The sequence below is a fragment of the Salvelinus sp. IW2-2015 genome, linkage group LG24 (assembly GCF_002910315.2).
Source record: "Salvelinus sp. IW2-2015 linkage group LG24, ASM291031v2, whole genome shotgun sequence".
Taxonomy (NCBI): Eukaryota; Metazoa; Chordata; class Actinopteri; order Salmoniformes; family Salmonidae; genus Salvelinus; species Salvelinus sp. IW2-2015.
This window is the reverse complement of record NC_036864.1, coordinates 1,478,036-1,500,919: the sequence shown is the minus strand read 5'-3', so window position 1 is coordinate 1,500,919 and position 22,884 is coordinate 1,478,036. Positions and strand designations below refer to the sequence as shown.

Genomic DNA, 22,884 nt, shown 5'->3' with positions numbered 1-22,884 from the left:
CCTGGACTGATTTGGATCAAGAAGGTCATTCTGAGAGAGATAGCAGGAGAGCTGGCCAAGGACGGCACGTTCAAGAGTTTTGGAGAGAAAAGAAAGAAGGGATACTGGTCTGTAGTTGTTGACATGGAGGGATCGAGTGTAGGTTTTTCAGAAGGTGCAACTCTCGCTCTCTTGAAGACGGAAGGGACGTAGCCAGCGGTCAAGGATGATTGATGAGCGAGGTGAGGTAAGGGAGAAGGTCTCCGAAATGGTCTGGAGAAGAGAGGAGGGGATAGGGTCAAGCGTGCAGGTTGTTGGGCGGCCGGCCATCACAAGACGCGAGATTTCATCTGGAGAAGAGGGGAGAAAGAGGTCAAAGCACAGGGTAGGGCAGTGTGAGCAGAACCAGCGGTGTCGTTTGACTTAGCAAACGAGGATCGGATGTCGTCGACCTTCTTTTTCAAAATGGTTGACGAAGTCACAGAAGTCATCAGCAGAGAGGGAGGAGGGGGGAGGAGGGGGAGGAGGATTCAGGAGGGAGGAGAAGGTGGCAAAGAGCTTCCTAGGGTTAGAGGCAGATGCTTGGAATTTAGAGTGGTAGAAATTGGCTTTAGCAGCAGAGACAGAAGAGGAGAATGTAGAGAGGAGGGAGTGAAAGGATGCCAGGTCCGCAGGGAGGCGAGTTTTCCTCCATTTCCGCTCGGCTGCCCGGAGCCCTGTTCTGTACTACAGAACCACAGATGTGTTGTGATAAGGAATAACTGTCTAGACGTCATACTTGCTGATATTAGTTTTTGGAGGTTTGAGTGGTGACTGAGTGGAGTTTTTCTAATCAACGGTCGGGCCTGCGGGGAGCGACTGCGACATGAATTAAACCGTGAGTGGTTGACCTTTTGGGCTAACAACCTCAGTTATGACCGTAAGATCACTGCCGACAACCTGTCTACAGGGATCTCTCAATCCTCCATCTGGCTCCTCATCCCCCCCCCCCCAACACGCACACACACAGTATATGCACACACACACATGCACGCACGCATACGGCACATAAGTCTCACACACACTAATACGTAGCTAAAGGGTAAAAAGCTGTGTGATACTCCATCAGTTGTAAAAGACGACCTCTACATGCCGTACTCTCAGATGTGTGGTTCTGCCATAGCGGGGGTTTACATCCAAGCTGGGTCTGCAGTGTAGAATTGACCCCTTCCCCAATCATTTTGAGTAGGAGCAAAACAACTCCTAAATGGGGGCGTTTTATGTCTGTGCACAAARGTAATGTACAATGCCTTCAGAAAGTGTTCACCCCCCTTGATTTYCCCCCACATTTTGTTGTGCTCAATTTAAAATAAATTAAATTGTGATTTTGTGTCACTGGCTAACACACAGTACCCCGTAATGTCAAAGTGGATTTATGTTTTTAGATATTTTTACAAAACCCGACAGGATGCTCACAATTGAGAGCATCCTGTCGGGTTGTATCACCGCCTGGTACAGCAACTGAATAAATAAGTATTCAATCACTTTATGGCAAGCCTAAATAATTTACAGTACATATTGTAAATATTGGCTTAAGTTGCTTGTACTCTGTGTGCAATCATTTTTTTTCCCATTTTTTTTTTTTGTCTACCTCATCTCTGTACCCCACACACGGAATTAGTCTAGCAGTTCATTTCAAACCCAGGTTCAACCACCAAGACCAGGGGGGTTTTCCAGTGGTTTGCAAAGAAGGGCACATATTGGTAAATAGATTTAAAAGCTGACATTGAATATCCCTTTGAGCATTGTGAAGTTATTAATTACACTTTGGATGGTCTTATCTATACACCCAGCACTACAAAGATACAGGCGTCCTTCCTAACTTAGTTGCCGGATAGGAAGGAAACCACTCAGGGATTTTACCATGAGCCAATGGTGACTTTAAAACAGTTACAGAGTTGAATGGCTGTGATAGGAGAGAACTGAGGATGGATCAACAACATTGTAGTTAATCCACAATACTAACCTAATTGACAGAGTGAAATGAAGAGAGCCTGTACAGAATAAAACATATTCCAAAACATGCATCCTGTTTGCAATAAGGTACTAAAGTAATACTTAAAAAATGTGGCCAAGAAATTAACTTTGTGTCCTGAATACGAAGCGTAATGTTTGGGGCAAATCAAACACATCACTAAGTAGCCCTCTTCATATTTTCAAACATGGTGGTGGCTGCGTCATGTTATGGGTATGCTTGTTGTCTGCAAGGACAAGGAMGTTTTTTAGGATAATAATAAAAGGACTGGAGCTAACATTCCTTGACTTTCCTGCTGTCAGCATGCCAATTGCACGCCAAACACAGCATGCCAAACACATCTGTGGCATTGTGTTGTGTGATAAAACGGCACATTTTAGTAGCCTTTTATTGTCCCCACACAATGTGCACCTGTGTAATGATCTTGCTGTTTAATCCGCTTCTTTATATGGCACACCTGTCAGGTGGATGGATTATCTTGGCAAAGGGGAAATGCTCACCAACAGGAATGTATGGAGCATTTCTGGGATCTTTTATTTCAGCTCATGAAACATGGGACCAACACTTTACATRTTGCATTTATATATTTGTTCAGTATACATGAGTTATTAAATGAATGGGAAGACTTGAAAATGGCTGTCTAGCAATGATCATCAACCAACTTGACAGAGCTTGAAGACTTTTACAAATAATAATTAGCAAATATTGTACAATCCAGGTGTAAAAAGCTTTTAAAGATTCACCCAGAAAGACTCAGCTGTAATCGCTGCCAAAGGTTCTTCTCCAAATTATTGACTCAGGGGTTTGAATACTCATGTAAATGAGAGATTTCTGTATTTCATTATCAAAAAATGTGCGAAATGTACAATTTTCTGAAGACATGTTTTCACTTTGTTATTATAGGGTATTTTGTCTAGATGGGTGAGAAAGTATATGAAATCCTATTCGCAGTGAGGCTGTAACACAACAAAATGTGTCGTAACTCAAGGGGTGTTAATGCTTTCTGAAGTCACTATGGTTAGTAACCCAGCAACTAAATTGAAGGCTAGGCACTGAGATTAAACTTTGAAGTATAGACTGCCGTAGCAAGGTGAAGTGATTATCAATAATTATGYAACTTGAAAAAGTGTACCATAAAGGAGAGTTTAAAACTAAGAGAACAGATTCATTCCACACTCAATTCAAGTGTAATTTCCTCCACACAAGCCAAAAATAGAATGTAATTCAGTCCTTTAATATTTAATGCGTTTGCAAAATAGTTGAGAATGACTACACACTTTCCCCCCTTCTCTGAGGGACCTGTGACTGTGTCCCTCCCTCACTCATTTCCTTTCCTTTCCTCATCCCCCTGAGACGGTCTGTGTCACAGTAAAGGCATCAGCATGCTTCATTGACGTCTTGCTTCCAGACAAACTAAAAACCTTTCCCTGCTTTGAGGATAATACAGTGCCACCGACGCGGACCGCTACCAAGGACTGTGGGCTGCTCTTCTCCGATGTAAGACATTTAAACGCGTTAACCCTCGCAAGGCTGCCGGCCCAGATGGCATCCCTAGCCACGTCCTCAGAGCAGATAGTTAGACCAGCAGCCTGGTGTGTTTACGGACATATTCAATCTCTCCCTATCCCGGTCTGCTGTCCCCACATGCCTCAAGATGGACACCATTGTTCCTGTACCCAAGAAGGCAAAAGTAACTGAACTAAATGACTATCACCCCGTAGCACTCACTTCTGTCATCATGAGGTGCTTTGAGAGGCTAGTCAAGGATCATTTCACCTCCACCTTACCTGCCACCCTAGACCCACTTCAATTAGCTTCCTGCCCCAATAGGTCCACAGACAATGCAATCGCCACAAAACTACACACTCCCTATCCCATATGGACAAGAGGAATACCTATTTAAGAATGTTGTTAATTGACTATAGCTCAGCATTCAACACCATAGTACCCACCAAGCTCATCATTAAGCTAGGTCTCAACCCCGCCCTGTGCAATTAGGTCCTGGACTTCCTGATGGGCCTCCCCCAAGTGGTGAAGGTAGTTAACAACATCTCCACTGATCCTCAACACTGGGGCCCCACAAAGGTGCGTGCTCAGCCCCCTCCTGTACTCCCTTTCACCCATGACTGCGTAACCATGCACGCTTCCAACTCAATTATCAGTTTGCAGACGACACAACAGTTGTAGGCTTGATTACCAACATCGACGAGACAGCCTACAGGGAGGAGGTGAGGGCACTCGGTGTGGGGTGTCGGCAAAAAAAAACTCCCACTCAAGGTCAACAAAACAAAGGAGATGATAGTGGACTTTAGGAATCAGCAGAGGGAGCACCCCCCTATCCACATCGACGGGACAGCAGTGGAGAAGGTGGAAAGTTCCTCGGCGTACACATCCCGGACAACTGAAATGGTCCACCCACACAGGCAGTGTGGTGAAGAAGGCGCAACAGCGCCTCTTCAACCTCAGGAGGCTGAAGAAATTTGGCTTGTCACCTAAAACCCTCACAGACTTTTACAGATGCACAATTGAGAGCATCCTGTCGGGTTGTATCACCGCCTGGTACAGCAACTGCACAGCCCACAGCAGCAAGGCTCTCCAGAGGGTGGTGCGGTCTGCACAATGCATCACCGGGGGCAAACTACCCGCTCTCCAGGACACCTACCTCACCCGATGTCACAGGAAGGCCAAAATGATAATCAAGGACAACAACCACCAACAAACACTGCCTGTTCACCCTGCTACCGTCCAGAAAATTCGAGGTCAGTACATATGTATTAAAGCAGGGACCGAGAGACTGAAAAACAACTTCTATCTCAAGGCCATCACTAACACAGAGAGGCTGCTGCCTACATACAGAATTGAAATCATTGGCCACTTTAATAAATGGATCACTAGTCACTTTAATAATGTTTACATATCTTGCATTACTCATCTCATATGTATATACTGTATTTTATACCATCTATTGCGTCTTGCCTATGCCGCTCTGTCATTGCTCATCCATATTTATATATTCTTATTCCATTCCTTTACTTAGATTTGTGTGTATTAGGTAGTTGTTGTGGAATTGTTAGATTACATGTTAGTTATTGCTGCACTGTCGGAACTAGAAGCACAAGCATTTCGCTGCACTCRCATTAACATCTGCTGACCATGTGTATGTGACCAATAAGATTTGATTTGTATCTAAGCCTGTAGAATATAGGCTGTCGAAGGTCACGTATGGAATGTTCTACATCGAGTGGCAACATATGTGTTCTGTTGCACAGTTAGTGCCTGTTTTCATGAACGCCAGGGAAAAGTGCAAAGCTATGTCAGAGAGAGTGCTTATTGGTTGTGTGTGTGTGTGTGTGTGTGTGTGTGTGTGTGTGTGTGTGTGTGTGTGTGTGTGTGTGTGTGTNGTATGAGTACACGTATGAGTACACGTATACTTCTTGTGTTGTGAAGTCAAGGTGAGATTTTGGGGAGGTTGGCTTTGTTTCCAAGCCTGTAGAATGTAGGCTGTAGAATGCCACGTATAGAATGTTCTCCATCGAGTGGCAGCATAAGTGTGCTGTTGCGCAGTTGGTGCTTGTTTTCATGAACGTCAGAGAAAAGTGCAAAGCAATGTCAGAGCATATGTAGTTATTGGTTAGGCTTTGTGTGTGTGTGTGTGTGTGTGTGTGTGTGTGTGTGTGTGTGTGTGAGCCGCTGAGCCTCAACAGGCTTGTATTGTGCCATTAGAGCAGCAGTATGTCAGGGGAGGGTTTAACCTGTGTTGAAATTCTCTCTCTGCAGTCGGCCCATCTGCTCCCTCCACGCCGCTCTCCAACACTTCCTCCATATGTAACGCCATACGTCCGTGTGCACCCACAACACATTCTCATGTATTAGTGTCACCTGCTTTAGATGCTTTTTCAATTACTTACATGTGTGTGTGTGTAATAGCAATGATCTGCTACATGAGTTCCTGTTCGCACAGTCTAACCGCGTCCATGTGGGATTATTCGATTTATATCAGGTTGGTATTAGCCATCCCATGACTGCCGTGCCATCGTGTGCGTTTGTGGCATGACTGCCGATGCTGTGTGCTGTGTCCTTTATTATACAGTGTAGTCATTGGTTGGGTTCTCTGTCTGCTCTCACAGGTAGTTACAGTGGACAGACCTGACTAGAGGTGGAAATGCCTGCAGCCAGCCCTAGGGCTACTGCCGTGTGTGTGTGTGTGTGTGTGTGTCACATTAATGCAGGCAGGATCAGGGCATGTACTGTACAGGCCCTAGGGGTTCTGCTGTTGACTGCTGTACAGTACAGTGGTGGTTCATCACAGGTGAAATGTCAAACAGGCTACGTAATGCAGAAGCCCTCCACAGCTGTTCACACAGAAGTTCATGTGTGAATTACCGATTTGTATTACTAATGTGACTGGCTGGACTGAAAAAGGCTAAATATGATTTTGAAGGTGGGCTACCATTGACTGTGCGTGAGTGTGCCAGAGAGAAAGACAAAGTGTGTGTTTGCATGTAATGGATGTTCATTTTTTGCTTCTTATCATCCCCCTTCTCCACACACACACACACACACACACACACACACACACACACACACACACACACCACCACCACTGTTCCTTAAACCCCTCACACACATTCACACTGTTCCCACCCTTCCTTCCCTCCACGCTCCACTCGTCCCTGACAGAGGGGTGTCCAAATTATCCTTGTTGCACAGAGCATGAAATTAGCAAGTGGCTCTGTGTGAACGCATTAGCATGGGGGTGTTAAGGAGCAGAAAGCCCCTCCCCCTCCCTTCTGTGTAACCAGGAAGATAGAAACACAGTGTGCATGGTGCAGAATGTGTGTTGCTATATAGGTCTGGGAATTGCCAGGGACCTCACAATACRATATGATCACTATTTAGGGCAATTTCCTCCTCCAGGCTAGATGGACGTCATATCCTACAATATGTCTCCCTTTTTCATTGTCCTTGATTAGGTGGATGCATTCAAGGCAATGTCCTTCTCCGTTTTTCAGTRTCAGCAGAGTAGCCCAGCTTGTCATTTTAGTGGTATTAATTGTTCTGCTAYGGTTTCCAGACAGGGACAGTAAAGTGGTGTAGAATTGCATGAACTATGTTTATAAAAGGCMAAAAAAAAWAAAACTGGGATCSTCAAAAAATGTCAACATTATWTWTATTTTTTTTGCTTCCCCGAACTTGAAACTCCCGGGCAGCCATTGTCCCCATTCTTACTTAAAAATGTGAGCGGTATCGTTGACAATGGTATAGCCAACATTTGTCCGTTCTGATTTGTCCTTATTTATTTTCCTATGTTTTGGTTGACTATATTGTCAGAGACTGCTGTAATGTTTTACCTTAGTACATTGTCTATCCAGAGAGAGATCAGGAAAGAGAGAATGACAGATGGAGACTGCAGGGCTTAGAGAGAGAGATGGAGAAGAGAACGAGTGTACCTCTGCAGGGCACAGGAACGGCAACATGATCCTCAGGGATGTGGCCCCAGCCCCTTTACCCCTCCAGGCCCCCAGGGGCCTCCTAATGATTGGCTGATTGGTGACACAGAGAGCCAATCCCCAGCAGACACAGACAGGGTTAGAGGTTGGGTCAACCACACGGCACCAAGCATCAATACTTCATCTATTCTGCTCTCTATAAAAAACAGAACTCTGCCGCTTCACTCACTCCATCTCTCTATACCGCTGCTCTCCATCTTTCTCGTCCTCTCTCCTCCACTACACCAATCGCGCTTTCACGCTATCCCTCTCCTCCACTGCACTGTTGGCTTCATCCGTCTGTCTCTCTGTCCTTGTCCTATGCTGTGGACCTTCAAACACACTGACAAGCTGTGTCAGAATGCATTCAGGACTGAGCTTTTACGTGCGGCCACACATTGACACACAGAACCCAACACACGCCGTAAACACCTTGATGTGCTTTCACAGTGCTCTGGCCTGCAGTATGCTACAGCATTTCGCCGTACCCCCTGTGTATGAAGTGTTGCTGCTGATCTGACTCCGTTCGCACGCACATATGCACACACACACACACACACACACACACACACACACACACACACACACACACACATGTCCTTCCCATGGATGTCCTCTTGCTTCCTCAGGATACAGCAACAGGCCTTTAGTAGATTTTTTTCTCAGCATGATTTCTTTCCACACACACATCACCCACTACCTCAACTCTCCCGACTACTCTCACCGTCAGGGTTTGAGTCCTGTTGTGATCAGTTTTCCACAAAGAGCTGAAGTTTAGTCCCACATCAAAYAGGACTCTTTAAGGGTTAGATGACAGACAGCTAGCGATGCAGTTTGGAGCTCCTGACTCCTCTCTCCTCTGATCTCACAGAGAACCTCAGTACTATACACCATGTCTGCAGGTCAGGCCCGCTTCTCCAATACTGTGACTCTGACACCGGGACTGGCACCCGGAATAACAATAGGGAAGGAGCTTGGAGATGGAAGTCTAGAAGTTTGACGGCACACTAGAGAAACGTAAAGTCAGAAATGATCAGAGGGTGTACTGTAGTCTTTTAGTGAAGACTTATATGGCGTTTGAGGTAGGCTGTATAAAGGGCTGAGGGAGAAAGTTGAATGGAGGGATATTGAGAGAGAGAGAGAGATGAGATGAGATATAGGCCCAGAGAAATGATAACGACATGGGGCTGAGGAAATCACGGGCCGATTGGTGATCACTCTCTCACTCCCAGAAGTCCCCCTGTTAATGAAGTCTGTGTGTGTGCACAACTGACTCCTACCTATCTGCTGGTCAGATTAAAGCCGTGAGGGTAGACCAATAGGCAATCATCAGCCAGAACATAACTCACTGCAAAACACTTCTCTCTCTCTCTCMGTTTCCCTCTTACTCACTTTATCTACCCGTATCTCTGTTTTTCTTCCTTTGCTCTCTGTTTATCTGTTTGTCTCTCTGTCTCGGTCTTTCTCTGTCTTTTCAATTCAATTTGCTTTATTGGCATGACGTAACAATGTACATATTGCCAAAGCTTACTTTTGATATTTACAATATGAAAATAWTAAGAATCAAAATTGTCAACGGGACAACAGTAACAACAATAACCAAGGGTCAAAATAACCATACATTGAACAATAAGCATACAGTAGAGTACATGTGCAGGTTGGTTGGTCTGTCAGACATTGTCCCTCATCTTATGGCAGGCAGCAATGTAGTGCGCTGCCAACCCACAGCTCTCTGCGTCCTCCCCCAACAGGATGGGTAGCCTACTCTCATCRGAGAGGTCTTTGAAACCTTGAATAAGGGTTTCAAATTTGGGGAAATGACACTCTCTAATTGTTTTATATTTTTKACATTTTGTCAGGAAATGCCGCTCTGTCTCAGGTTCTGCTGTTGTGCAGTGGTTGCACAGCCTTTCCTCTACAGGGAGCCAGGTTTTCCTGTGTCTACCCTTCTCAATGGCAAGGCTGTGCTCACTGAGCCTGTACTTTGTCAAGGTTTTYCTAAGGTTTTGATCAGTAACCATGGTCAAATAGTTTGCCATGGTGTACTGTCGATTTATGGCCAGATAGCACTGCATTTTGCTTTGTGTTTGTGTTTCCCAATAAGCAATGTAGTTTTGATTGTGTTGTAATTTGTTTTATTCTGATTGGATGTTCTGGTCCTGAAGCTTCAGTGTGTTAGTAGAACAGGTTTGTGAACTCAGCACCAGGACCAGCTGGATGAGGGGACTCTCTTCTTTGCTCAGCTCTTGGCATTGCATGGCTTGGTAATGATATGAAAGTGGGTCACTGTATTTTAGATGTTTCCAAAACTGAATTGCTCTTTTTTGAGTTTTTATTATTAGTGGTTATTGGCCTAATTCTGTGCTGCATGCATTGTTTGTAGTTTTCCTCTGGACATGTAGGAGAATCTTACAGAACTCTGCATGCAGGGTTTCAATGGGGTGTTTGGTGAAATTTGGTGAAATCTTGTTTTGCAAGTGGACCCCCACACCTCGCTGCCATAAAGTGCAATTGGTTCAATGACACATTCATTTAGTTTTAGCCAAATTTTAATAGGTATTTCAATTTGAATTTATTTTTTAATGGCGTAGAATGCCCTGCGTGCTTTCTCTCTCAGTTCATTCACTGCCTCATTAAGGTGTCCAGCTGAGCTTATTTTTAAACCTAAGTAATTGTAGTGTGTGCAGTACTATATATTTTGCACCAATTTGAGAACTTTGTTCTAATTCCCTGAGATCTGGATCTTCTCTGGAAAATCATTATTTTAGTCTTTTTGGGGTTTACTACCAGGGCCCAGGTCTGGCAGTACTGCTCTAGCCTCTAACGAGTCACAAACCCGGATCCGGGATCCCCCCCATCAAAAAAGCAGACTAGCATAGCCTAGCCTAAAGCTACAGGGATATCATATAATAAAATGTTCATGAAATCACAAGTCCAAGACACCAAATGAAAGATACAGATCTTGTGAATCCAGCCATCATTTCCGATTTTTTAAATGTTTTACAGGGAAGACAAAATATGTATAGTTTTGAAGTCTCACAGTAATGAAGGCTTAATTCACCATTATTCGGGTCCCTGTGCTTTTGGTTGGATAGTGTTTTTTCCTTATAATTTTAGTTTTTTCCTTATAGTTTTTTCCTTATAATTTTACAATCTGCATCAAACCAGTTGTCATCTGTGGTCTGTTTTGTTTTTTATCAATTTCACTTGTGCTTCTTTTGCCATTTGCCTGAATATATAGTTGATGTTTTTTACTGCTAGATTGATGCCTTCTTTACTGTGAGTGAAAGTGCTATCCAGAAAGTTATCTAAGAGTGTTTGGATATTTTGGTTCCAGGTTGCTTTCTGGTATTCTTCTGTACTGTTTTGGGCCCATCTGTATGATTTTCTGGTTGTTGTACATCATGTTGTACTAATCTCTCTCTCGATCTCTCTACTACTCTGCCCTCTACCCTCTCTGTCTGTCCCCTGCCTGAGTTATTGACAGTGGAGATGAGGTGTGTGTTCTGCCCTGTGTCAGCTCTCTCTCTTCACTCACCCTGTCTGGGTTATCTCTCTGTCTCCAGATGACCTCTCCCCCTCTCCATCACCTCTCCTCCATCTCTCCCTCTGTTTTCTAATTCCACCACTCCATCTTCATCTCTCCTTCGCTTGAAGGTAAATCCCAGTCATATTAGCGTTTTATGGGAGACCTTTCACCCAATCTAGCCTAGATTCCAAGCTACATGTATTGGCTTGTCTAAACGGCACACGACTTATTTAACAGACATGTCCTTATTGTAATGTGAGTGGAGAGGTCTTGCACTTCGTGTCCATTAGCAGGCTTGTTAAAGCCGATGGAATTGGACAGCTTGGCTCACTCATCCTGTGCCGCAGTTGCACAAGCGGTGTCTTAATGCGTCCCTCTCTTCTCTTTACTGTGTGTGTGCGTGTAGGCATGCGTGTGTAGGATAAGTGTCCTTGTAGTGAGGCATTTTTATGTGGCCCTCTTACATCTTTAAACAGGTTGCGCTGAAGAGGGCCTGGCACACTGAGGCGGGGAGGAAACCAGGCCGCTGAGAGGGGGAGAGAGAGGGAGAGAGAGAGAGAAAGAGACAGTGGCTGAGAGGGGAAGAAGAAGAGCGAAAGAGACAGAGGCTAAGAAAGAAATAGAGTGCAAAGATTCATAGAGGGAAGCAAAGGCACAGAGTGGGAAGGGGGAAAAAAAGGACAAGGAAAGGCATAGCGAGGAGGGAGAGAGAAGGAGAACGAGGGCGTCCAGTGCTTTTTCTTTTATGGTGGTCATTAATTAAGGTCCCATCATGGTCCCATTCCCCCGGGGAGAGGTGAGAGAGAAACAATTAAAATGATCCACGAGTAGACTCTGCTGCAGATAACTGACACTTAAAGGAAAACTCCACATAAATGATCTTTCAGTTWTTTTTTTTTCATTAGTCCATTGTTGGTACAGTCCCAGAATGTTTTGCATGTCAGCAGTCAAGTTTTGAAGATATTGCTTAACAGCACATCATCGCCAGTGACACTTTGCTTCTTGAAAGTCAAATATCTGCCGACATGCAAAACATTTTGGGACTGTATCAAATCAAATTGTATTTAGCAGATGTTATTGCGGGTGTAGCGAAATGCTTGTGTTCCTAGCTCCAACAGTGCAGTAGTATCTAACAATTCACAACAATACACACACATCTAAAAGTAAAAGAAGGGAGTTAAGAAATATATCAATAATAGGACGAGCAATGTCTGAGTGGCATTGCCTTCCGGCTGGTTGTAATAACACAAAAAAACGTTCCGGGATAAAAATGTAATAAATAATAAATACTGCTTTCTAAGGAGCGAGAAGCAGAGCTGCCATGTCTGTTGGTGCCATCTTACTCCGTGTCAACAGTGGACTAATGAAAAAGATACCAAAAATGGAGCGTATTTTGTCCTTTAAGGTGTGCCCTGGCATCACTGCCATGTACAGTATAAAAACACCCACTAGTCTAGTTTACCATTAATACTAGCTGCTTAGTGAAAATAGGAAGTTAGAGAGGTTGGAATGATGAAGAAAGAACTTTTGTCTTGTATGTTTTAGAAGCTTTATGGGGGAATTGTATCGAGTAGCAACTGTTTATTAGTAAGTAGGAACTTGGATAGTAACTACTGTGAAGCTGCCATATCTCATGCTTCATAATATGTACATAGATGTGTTGGAATTTCTATGTCGATAAGTGATTTGCTTAGCTGTAGGCCTCGTCGATGTGCCCTACACAGGTATATGCAGTCTGCACTCGGCAGTGTGTATGTTTTAACCTCAATGTGAAGGGAATGTTTCCACAGCCGTACCTCCAACAGTTAGTTGAAGAGCACTATCCCTGTCCTGTCTGTTTATTGGAGTGAAGAAGGAACACAGCCATTGATTTTCATTACGCTCCCTCCGTGTCTGGCATAAACGATGACCTGTTGCCCCTCGCTGTGAATACGCAAATATCATACTTGCCCTGTGCTTTGCTTCACTGTGCTGCGCCACTGAACTGCAGCACGCCTGCCCGGAATGGAAAATGTAATTTTTTCGAACAACCCCCTCTTCTCCAGTGCGAACAGCATTAGTCTTGACTATTTACCCAGGAAAGTGGGAATAATTCCCTTCCTCAGAGAGTCTTGACATGGCGCTGCATCTGTAAGGGACATCCATGGACGGTGGAATTATTCATAACCTGGCCCAGTCCAGCCCAATGTGGTTATTGGGTTATTGCTTAGCTGCTCTCTCGCTCCCAGACACACGCATGTACACACACACACACACACACACTTTCTATCTCTGCTCCCTCTCTCAGACTGTTTGATTGTGGCTGGGATAATATCTTTATTACATTTTTTTTTTTGACCTTTATTTAACTAGGCAAGTCAGTTAAGAACAAATTCTTATTTACAATGACGGCTTACCGGGGAACAGTGTGTTATGTGCCTTGTTTTATTAAAAATATATATTTTACCTTTATTTAACTAGGCAAGTCAGTTAAGAACAACTTCTTATTTTCAATGACGGCCTAGGAACAGTGGGTTAACTGCCTTGTTCAGCGGCAGAACGACAGATTTTTACCTTGTCAGCTCGGGCATTCGATCTTGCAACATTCCGGATACTAGTCCAACGCTCTAACCACTAGGCTACCTGCCGCCCCACAGGAGTAGTTGTTCAGGGGCAGGGGCAGCTCGGGGATTCGATACAGCAACCTTCTGGTTACTGGCCCAACGCTCTAATTAGCCACTAGGCTACCTGCCGCCCCAAATATAATATGCAAATATACAGTCGTGGCCAAAAGTTTTGAGAATGACACAAATATAAATTTTCACAAAGTCTGCTGCCTCAGTTTGTATGATGGCAATTTGCATATACTCCAGAATGTTATGAAGAGTGATCAGATGAATTGCAATTAATTGCAAAGTCCCCCTTTGCCATGCAAATGATCTGAATCCCTGCAAATGAACTGAGATCACGCTGTCATGCTGATTGAGTTCGAATAACAGACTGGAAGCTTCAAAAAGAGGGTGGTGCTTAGAATCATTTTTCTTCCTCTGTCAACCATGGTTACCTGCAAGGAAACGTGCCGTCATCATTGCTTTGCAGGCAAGGATATTGCTGCAAGTAAGATTGCACCTAAATCAACCATTTATCAGATCATCAAGAACTTCAAGGAGAGCGATTCAATTGTTGTGAAGAAGGCTTCAGGGCACCGAAGAAAGTCCAGCAAGCGCCAGAACCTTCTCCTAAAGTTGATTCAGCTGCGGGATCGGGGCACCACCAGTACAGAGCTTGCTCAGGAATGGCAGCAGGCAGGTGTGAGTGCATCTGCACGCACAGTGAGGCAAAGACTTTTGGAGGATGGCCTGGTGTCAAGAAGGGCAGCAAAGAAGGCACTTCTCTCCATGGAAGAACATCAGGGACAGACTGATATTCTGCAAAAGGTACAGGGATTGGACTTCTGTGGACTGGGGTAAAGTCATTTTCTCTGAATCCCCTTTCCGATTGTTTGGGGCATCCAGAAAAAAGCTTGTCCGGAGAAGACAAGGTGAGTGCTACCATCAGTCCTGTGTCATGCCAACAGTAAAGCATCCTGAGACCATTCATGTGTCTTCTCAGCCAAGAGAGTGGGCTCACTCACAATTTTGCCTAAGAACACAGCCATGAATAAAGAATGGTTCTAACACATCCTCCGAGAGCAACTTCTCCCAACCATCCGGGAACAGTTTGGTGACGAACAATRCCTTTTCCAGCATGATGGAGCACCTTGCCATAAGGCAAAAGTGATAACTAAGTGGCTCAGGGAACAAAACATCAATATTTTGGGTCCATGGCCAGGAAACTCCCCAGACCTTAATCCCATTGAGAAYTTGTGGTCAATCCTCAAGAGGCGGGTGGACAAACAAAAACCCACAAACTCCAAGCATTGATTATGCAAGAATGGCCTGACATCAGTCAGGATGTGGCCCAGAAGTTAATTGACAGCATGCCAGGGCGGATTGCAAAGSTCTTGAAAAAGAAGGGTCAACACTGCAAATATTCAACTTCATGTAATTGTCAATAAAAGCCGTTGACACATGCTTGTAATTATACTTCAGAATTCCGTAGTAACATCTGACAAAAATATCTRAAGATACTGAAGCAGCAAACTTKGTGGAAATTAATATTTGTCATTCTCAAAACTTTTGGCCACGACTGTACAYTTGCAGATGAGATGCCTGTATGTTGAGAGTTTGTGAAGACCAGTATTACTGTGAGCACTTGAACATATTGTCCCATTTMCACTCCTTTCCWCCTTCAGTCTGTTTTAAGAGCTTTTAATTGTCTTCCCCTGGATAGCCCTTTAGATGAGGGCTACAGACCATCTCACTCGCTCTCTCACTTTAATTTCCCTCCTTTATTCAGCGCTGTAAAAGCGGGCCTGGAAATGGAATGAGCGTCTGAAAGAAGGTAGGAGAAAAAGTAAAGGGCAAATTTAAAAGGGGTTTTGTCTTTCAGCTCCTAGTCGAGTGTAAATTCTCTGATTGTGACAGAAAATATTTTATTAATCCCCCCCCAGTAAGCGTCCAAATTCCCAATCTGAGAGTAGATTTAAGTCTTTCTTTCAAACATAATGTCAAGGTATAGTAGGCCTAAGTGGAGAGATGGAGATGGAGGATGCTATGGTATTATCTTCACTGTCGCTCTACTGCTGCTTTCTGATGCTGTCTGTTCAGTACTGAGTTCATTGTCAAAATAACTCTGGATATGTTAGAACATTTGTTTTAGTTGTGTAATTCTCTCTCTCTCTCTCTCTCTCTCTCTCTGCAGGCTGAACCTGAGGGATTCTCTCAGTTCCACCTCTACGTGTGTGCTGCTTTCCTGGTGCGATGGAGGAAAGAGATTCTGGACGAGAGAGATTTCCAGGTAAGAGAGAAGGATGGAAATGTATGGTGTCATACCTACATCACCTTTTTACTGAGGTCCTGGGTGAGAAAAATACCCCCTTTTTTAATAGTGATGTTTCCATGGCTTTTTATTTGAAAGAGTGGGGTCTCTGACTCTATCCCCATGTTGCTCTATTTAAGAAAGGCTGTCGTTTGGACTTTGGTCATTTGGCCACAAAGGGTGCTGTTTAAAAGTAGTGCTTTGTTTATACAGGGAATAGGGTGTCATTTGAGACTGTGCCACTAAGTATGAATGTGAGTCCCTGTAGGGCTGAGCAGAGTGTGCCAGCCAGTGTGATCTTCTCTCCAGCACATCCCAGCCCAGCACTGCGCTCATCATTAACTACAGGGATCAGGGGTCATATTGGCTGCATTAGTGGGATGACAGCAGCAGCTGCTGCAAGGTGACATTGGCATGAAGCAGGAATCAGACTTCGGGCCCTGCCCCCTAGTTCCTCTCTTCTATTCTCTCCGTTTCTCTTATTGACTGACGTGTCTTCTCTTGTCTTCCCCTACATGCATCTTCTCTTCTCTCTTGAAAAATACCTCTCAACCACACTCTGAAGAGTTTTGGGTCAATGGATGCTGCTTCAGCTTTAATGAGACACGTTTCCAAGTTCTCATTTCCTCTCCCTCCTGGTCCCTCATTGCCCTTCCTCTCCCTCCTAGTTCCTTATTACCCCTCCTTTTCCCTCCCTCTCTTCCTTCTTCCCTCTCTGTGCAGATTGAATTGAGACTGGTGTGTGGTTGAATATGCAGAGGGTCAGTGGTGCATGTCGCGAGGGGCTCAGTGTGTCGGTGTGTGTGAGCATGCGCCTGTGTGTGTGTGTCCGTGTGTCGCAGTTGATTTATAGTGTTTACAGTGCCCACTGATTTAGTATTATCCCTGCTGCACCGCTGCACCACACACACACACACAGCTTGGCATGCAGACTGCCACCGACGCGCCAGAGGCACTAACACTCGCATCCATCTATCCTCTTTTCCTCCTCCCCTGGGAGAGAGAGAGAGAGAGAGGGGGGGGGCTCTCTTTTTCTCTACCTCTCCCTCCTTTAGACCTCCAGTGTTCCTCTCCCCTCTTTCTTTGTCCTTTTTCTCTCCCTTTTTGCTCTTTCTCCCTCCGTCCGTCTCGCTCTCTTTTGCTGAACATACAGTGCATTTGGAAAGTATTCAGACCCCTTGACTTTTTCCACATTTTGTTACTTTACAGCCTTATTCTGAAATGGATTTCCTCATCAATCTACACACAATACTCCACAATGACAAAGCAAAAAAAAAAATATATTTTTTCTTCTCATTTATAAAACAAATTRAAACTGATTTCACATTTACATAAGTATTCAGACCCTTTACTCAGTACTTTGTTGAAGCACCTTTGGCAGCGATTACAGCCTCGAGTCTTCTTGGGTATGACGCTACAAGCTTGGCACACCTGTATTGGGGGAGTTTCACCCATTCTTCTCTGCAGATCCCCTCAAGTTCTGTCAGGTTGGATGGGGAGCGTTGCTGCACACAGGTCTCTCCAGAGATGTTCGATCAGGTTAAAGTCCGGGCTCTGGCCGGGCCACTCAAGGACATTCACAGACTTGTCCCGAAGCCAATCCTGCAGAATCTTGTTTCTTAAGTTCTGAGACTATTTAGGTTCCTTTTGGAAAACTCCAAGCGGGCTGTCATGTGCCTTATTCTGAAGAGTGGCTTCCGTCTGGTCACTCTACCATAAAGGCTTGATTGTTAGAGTGCTGCAGATATGGTYATCCTTTTAGAAGGTCCTCCAATTTCCAGAGGAACTCTGGAGCTCTGTCAGAGTGACCATTGGGTTCTTGGTCACCTCCCTGACCAAGGCCCTTCTCCCCCGACTGCTCAGTTTGGCCGGGCGGCCAGCTCTAGGAAGAGTTTTGGKGGTTCCATACTTCTTTCATTGAAGAATGATGGACACCACTGTGGTTCTTCAATGCTGCAGAAATGTTTTGGTACCCTTCCCCAGATCTGTGCCTCGACACAATCCTTTCTCGAATCTCTAAGACAATTCCTTCGACCTCATGGCTTGGTTTTCGCTCTRACATGAACTGTCAACTCTGGGAACTTATATAGATGGGTGTATGCCTTTTCGAATCATGTCCAATCAATTGAATTTACCATTGAATTTGTAATACATTTGCCAAGATTTATGAAACCCCATAATGACAAAGCGAAAACAGGTTATTGTGTGTAGATTGCTGAGTTTTTTTTATTTAGTTAATCCATTTCAGAATAAGCCTGTAACGTAACAAAATATGGGAAAAGTCAAGGGATCTGAATACTTTCCGAAGCCACTGTATGTTCCACCGTCACCACTGATTTACACCTCTACCTTACACCCGCTGTGAAACCTCATGAGAACATTTATACCTTTTTGACTATAGTGCTGAGGGCCATGTTCATGTTTCTTCTTAATTAATTGCCTACAGTACAGTATGATTCTACTTGGAAAGGGATGGCGGTTTGGCATTTCCCTCTGGGGATAAGTATGATGATACCCTGCAGAGAGAGAGAGAGAGAGAGAGAGATAGGGGCATAGACGAGCGCTATAGGCAGAGAGAAGTGTGATTATGAGAACTGAAATGAGTGTTCAATCTAAAGGTGTGGATTTGGCTATACAGTGAGTCGCCATGGCGACCGTGTCACAAAATGAGACTTGGGTTAATGCCGCTGTGCGCGAGACTGTGCGCGCGAGGGTGCGAGTCTGTGTGTGCGAGTCTGTTTCTGGGTGTGTGTGTGGCTGACATTCTCCCTGTCAGTGTTCTGCTCCTCCTGCTCTGACTGTGCTTTGACCATCTGCAGCCTTAGCTAGCCAGTCCCCTCCTCTGTACTGACCACTGATGTCCTGACGGCCAGGCCTATTCTTGGCAGAAAGGGCTGGTAATAAGTTTGACCTATTTAGGCAGCCAGGCAGCAGAGGACCAGAACATGACAGTAGACTAGAGCCAGTCTCAGGTCCATTATGTATCAGCCAGGCAGGGGAGGACCAGAGACCAGAGCTGGACAGGAGTCACAAGACGGACAGACGCAGACCTTGCCTACTTCTATCATCCCAGGCCAAGGCCTACTGTTCAGGCCGACCTGCCTCAAGCAAAACCACCCCAGTAATAGGGCTTTGCTCCCCAGAAAAACTAACCTACCTCTGGGCTTCTTCCCTTCAAACTCACATCCAAGACTGGGTCTTTGGCTCCCAGCTAGCTAACCCACCCTAGTCTTTGGCTTTGCCCCTATTAAGTGGCTTTGGCTTTGACCTTAGCCTCCATCAAACCGACCTCAGACTCTAGTTGATAGCCCCAGTAAATCCCCCCCCCCCAGCASCCCACCCACCCACCCTGACTCCAGCCCAGCTCCAGGACTTGGCACCATCTCCACAGGTTGGCCAGGCCTCAGAGCCTGCTCCATTACTCCCACAAACAGTCTGTCTCTCTCAGCAGTGACCTTTCGTCTGGGTCTTTTGATTACCATGCAGTGACAGTTCAGAGCACACTAACTCACACTGTTCTGCTCTCCTCTCACACCGTACTGTACTCTTCTGGTAGCTCCAGGCTACTCTTGCCCGCACTCGCTGACTGCGTCTCAAATGGTTCTCTTTCCCTTATATAGTGGACTACTTTTGACCAGAGCCCTATGGGTCCTCGTCAAAAGTAGTGCACTATAAATGGAATAGGGTGCCTTTTGAGACACACACTCTGCCTCTCTCCTCACTGGACTACAACAAGGCTCAGTACTGATGGAGTGAACACTAGGCCTCCCTGTTAGGGTTAAGCTCGTAAATGACATGACATGACTGATCATTTAAATAAAAACAGGCTTCAGTAATCTATAAWWCMCTGCTTCCTTGTTGTGGGGTTGSATCGGGGGGTTTGTTCCAATTCAACTCAATGCGGAATAGAAAATGTAATTGACTCAGAGTCTAAAGGGTTATTGCATCCCTCCTGCACCTTCAGTAAACTGAATGACCCATAGAGGACTGCGGTGCATAGTGATGCCATGGCTCTGTTAGGCTGTTAGCTTGGCATTAGCCTGGGGGGATAATGACAGCTTCCTGTGGTTCACAGACCTTGTTCTGGTCAGCCTCTCTAATCACTGAGTCTCTTGAGTATATTTGTATAGCTCCCAAGAGCACTGCTTGTGACACGGAGTGCATCGGATTTGTTTGTGTGGGTGTGTGCACATGCATGTGCAGACACAGAGTTTAAGAGTTGTTGTGTGTGTGTGTGTGTGTGTGTGTGTGTGTGTGTGTGTGTGTGTGTGTGTTGAGAGAGTTGAAGAGTTCACCATGTCTGTGTGTTTATGAGCACTTGTCTGTGTGGCTCCTCTATCCACTGTGCCTGCCGTCTGCTCTCCTCTTTTTCCCCTCTCCCCTCCTGGCCCCCTTGCAGTGAGCCACCACAGGCCACAGACAGCCAAATGTCAGAGCCCGCTGGCATGTACCGAGGCCAATATGCAGCAAATGAGCCCTCATTATCTATTTGTTTATCACATAATGGGAAGCCTTTTCTCAGGCTAATGAAACGGACACAAAGGCTGCAGCCCAAAATGGSATCCTATTCCCTTTACTGCTTTTCAACAGGACTCTGGTCAAAGGTTGTGCGCTATGTAGGGAATAGGGTGCCATTTGGGATTCGCCCAAAGATTCCTTTTCCTCCCAGTCTCTGATTAGCGATTACATTTCCCCTGGCCTCTGGTTTCACAGAAAAGGATGATCAAACTGGTCTACGAATCAGGGCAGAATCTAGGCCCACCGTCTTGTAATGCATCCCGGACCTTACCTTAAAGCTAGAATCCTTATATGGTGAAAGTGCCACGTCCGTTTGGGATATTACAACGACAAAGACGTTCCCGTTCCCGTCGCACGTGCGCGAGAACAGCAGAATATGTACTGCAATATTATTGGCCATGCTGCTGGATGCTCCTCTCCTCCGTTGAATCAACGAAACAGAAATGTTGACATGGGCACTGGGGTGAAAATATCTTCATTGCAGGATATAACCTGTGCTTTATACGGCTTATATACAGGCATTACTTAAACAGCTGTTCCTATGCTCATACAGGTTCCTTAGAGCATCATTTGCCAGTCTAAAGTCAGCAGCCGACAAGCAGTCTAGCGCTAGCTGCTGTCTTAGCTGTCCATTACTTGTCCTATTCAGTTGTCTTTGTCCTGCCATAAACCAGAGGCTGGCTCACCTGACACCTCCCACGCACCTTTCCCCCCAGCTTAGCCCTGTACAGAACAGAGGCCTCACACACTGCCTCTGTCACCCTCTCTATCTCTGTGTGTCTGTCTGTCCAGGCTTCCTCTCTGGGGAAAGACACCAAAATTAAATCTAGATTCGGCTTCCTATTTCGCAACAAAGCATCCTTCACTCATGCTGCCAAACATACCCTCGTAAAACTGACCATCCTACCGATCCTCGACTTCGGCGATGTCATTTATAAAATAGCCTCCAACACTCTACTCAGCAAATTGGATGCAGTCTATCACAGTGCCATCCGTTTTGTCACCAAAGCCCCATATACTACCCACCACTGCGACCTGTATGCTCTCGTCGGCTGGCCCTCGCTTCATACTCGTTGCCAAACCCACTGGGTCCAGGTCATCTACAAGTCTCTGTAAAGCCCCGCCTTACCTCAGCTCACTGGTCACCATAGCAGCACCCACTCGTAGCACGCGCTCCAGCAGGTATATCTCAGTGGTCTCCCCCAAAGCCAATTCCTCCTTTGGTCGCCTTTCCTTCCAGTTCTCTGCTGCCAATGACTGGAACGAACTGCAAAAATCACTGAAGCTGGAGACTTCTATTTCCCTCACTAACTTTAAACATCAGCTGTCAGACCAGCTCACAGATCACTGCACCTGTACATAGGCTTTCTGTAAACAGCCCATCCAACTACCTCATCCCCATACTGTATTTATTTATTTATCTTGCGTCTTTACACGCCAGTATCTCTACTTGCACATTCTTCTTCTGCACATCTACCATTCCAGTGTTTAATTGCTATATTGTAATTACTTGGCCACCATGTCTTTTTTTTCTACTGCATTATTGACTGTATGTTTTGTTTATTCCATGTGTAACTCTATGTTGTTGTATGTGTCGAACTGCTATGCTTTATCTTGGCCAGGTCGCAGTTGCAAATGAGAACTTGTTCTCAACTTTCTCATTTCTCATCCCCTGGATATGTCTAGTGCTTGCAATACTTTACGCCGTATAGCTTCAAACTGCCTCTCTGTAGCCCACTTTTTTTCAGTATTTAATGTGTTTGAGACATCCAGTGTCTTAACGATAGAGGGTCATTTAATTTCCAGTTTTTTAGCAAACGTTTTTCAAAAGGATTGATGAGAAAGTACAGTCAGTCCCAACACATTGGGTATTTCACCGCTCCCTCATATGCCATGTCTTAAATTATGCAGATAGGCGGATTTAAAGAAAATGTATAATGTAAACCTTCTGACAGCCAACTCTCGAACTCCGCCTGTAACTTTTGGACTTCATAGCACTCCCAGAAAGCATGAATCATTGAGTCGCTGTTCGTTTTAGACATGACTCTGCCGTTGTGCTGTAAAATGTGTGATTTTTGTCTCTTGTATAAACATTTCTGTACATTAGTTTATACTGGATTAAGCGTACATTTTGTTTATGTTCCAACACTCCCTCCATCTTGTGCCAATATCAGTTATTTTTAGGTCTTGGTTCCAATAGTTTATTTATTTTTTCCAAAGAGATTCAGTTCGATAGGCTTTCTGCAATGTTTTGTACATCTTACCTATCGTATGAGTATCCTTTTCTTACTCAAATAGAATTCCTTCATGATGATGTCCAAAAGATTTCAGATCAAGTCATGATATAAAACTTAAGTTGCATGTATTTGAAAATGTACACTGCTCAAAAAAATAAAGGGAACACTTAAACAACACAATGTAACTCCAAGTCAATCACACTTCTGTGAAATCAAACT

At 44.9% G+C, this 22,884-nt stretch overlaps 1 protein-coding gene across 4 annotated transcripts in view; it reads left to right on the top strand.

The window, feature by feature from the left end:
* The window catches only part of tbc1d22a (TBC1 domain family, member 22a), a 188,177-nt gene that overhangs the window by 144,008 nt on the left and 21,285 nt on the right, over positions 1-22,884 (top strand). For 3 of the 4 annotated variants that reach the window (XM_023969488.2, XM_023969489.2, XM_023969490.2), the window contains one exon: positions 15,794-15,889. The exons of the other annotated variant lie outside the window; for it this stretch is intronic. In XM_023969488.2, coding sequence (XP_023825256.1) covers positions 15,794-15,889 — 96 coding nt within the window. The remainder of the gene's footprint in view (positions 1-15,793; positions 15,890-22,884) is intronic. 4 annotated transcript variants of the gene reach the window in all.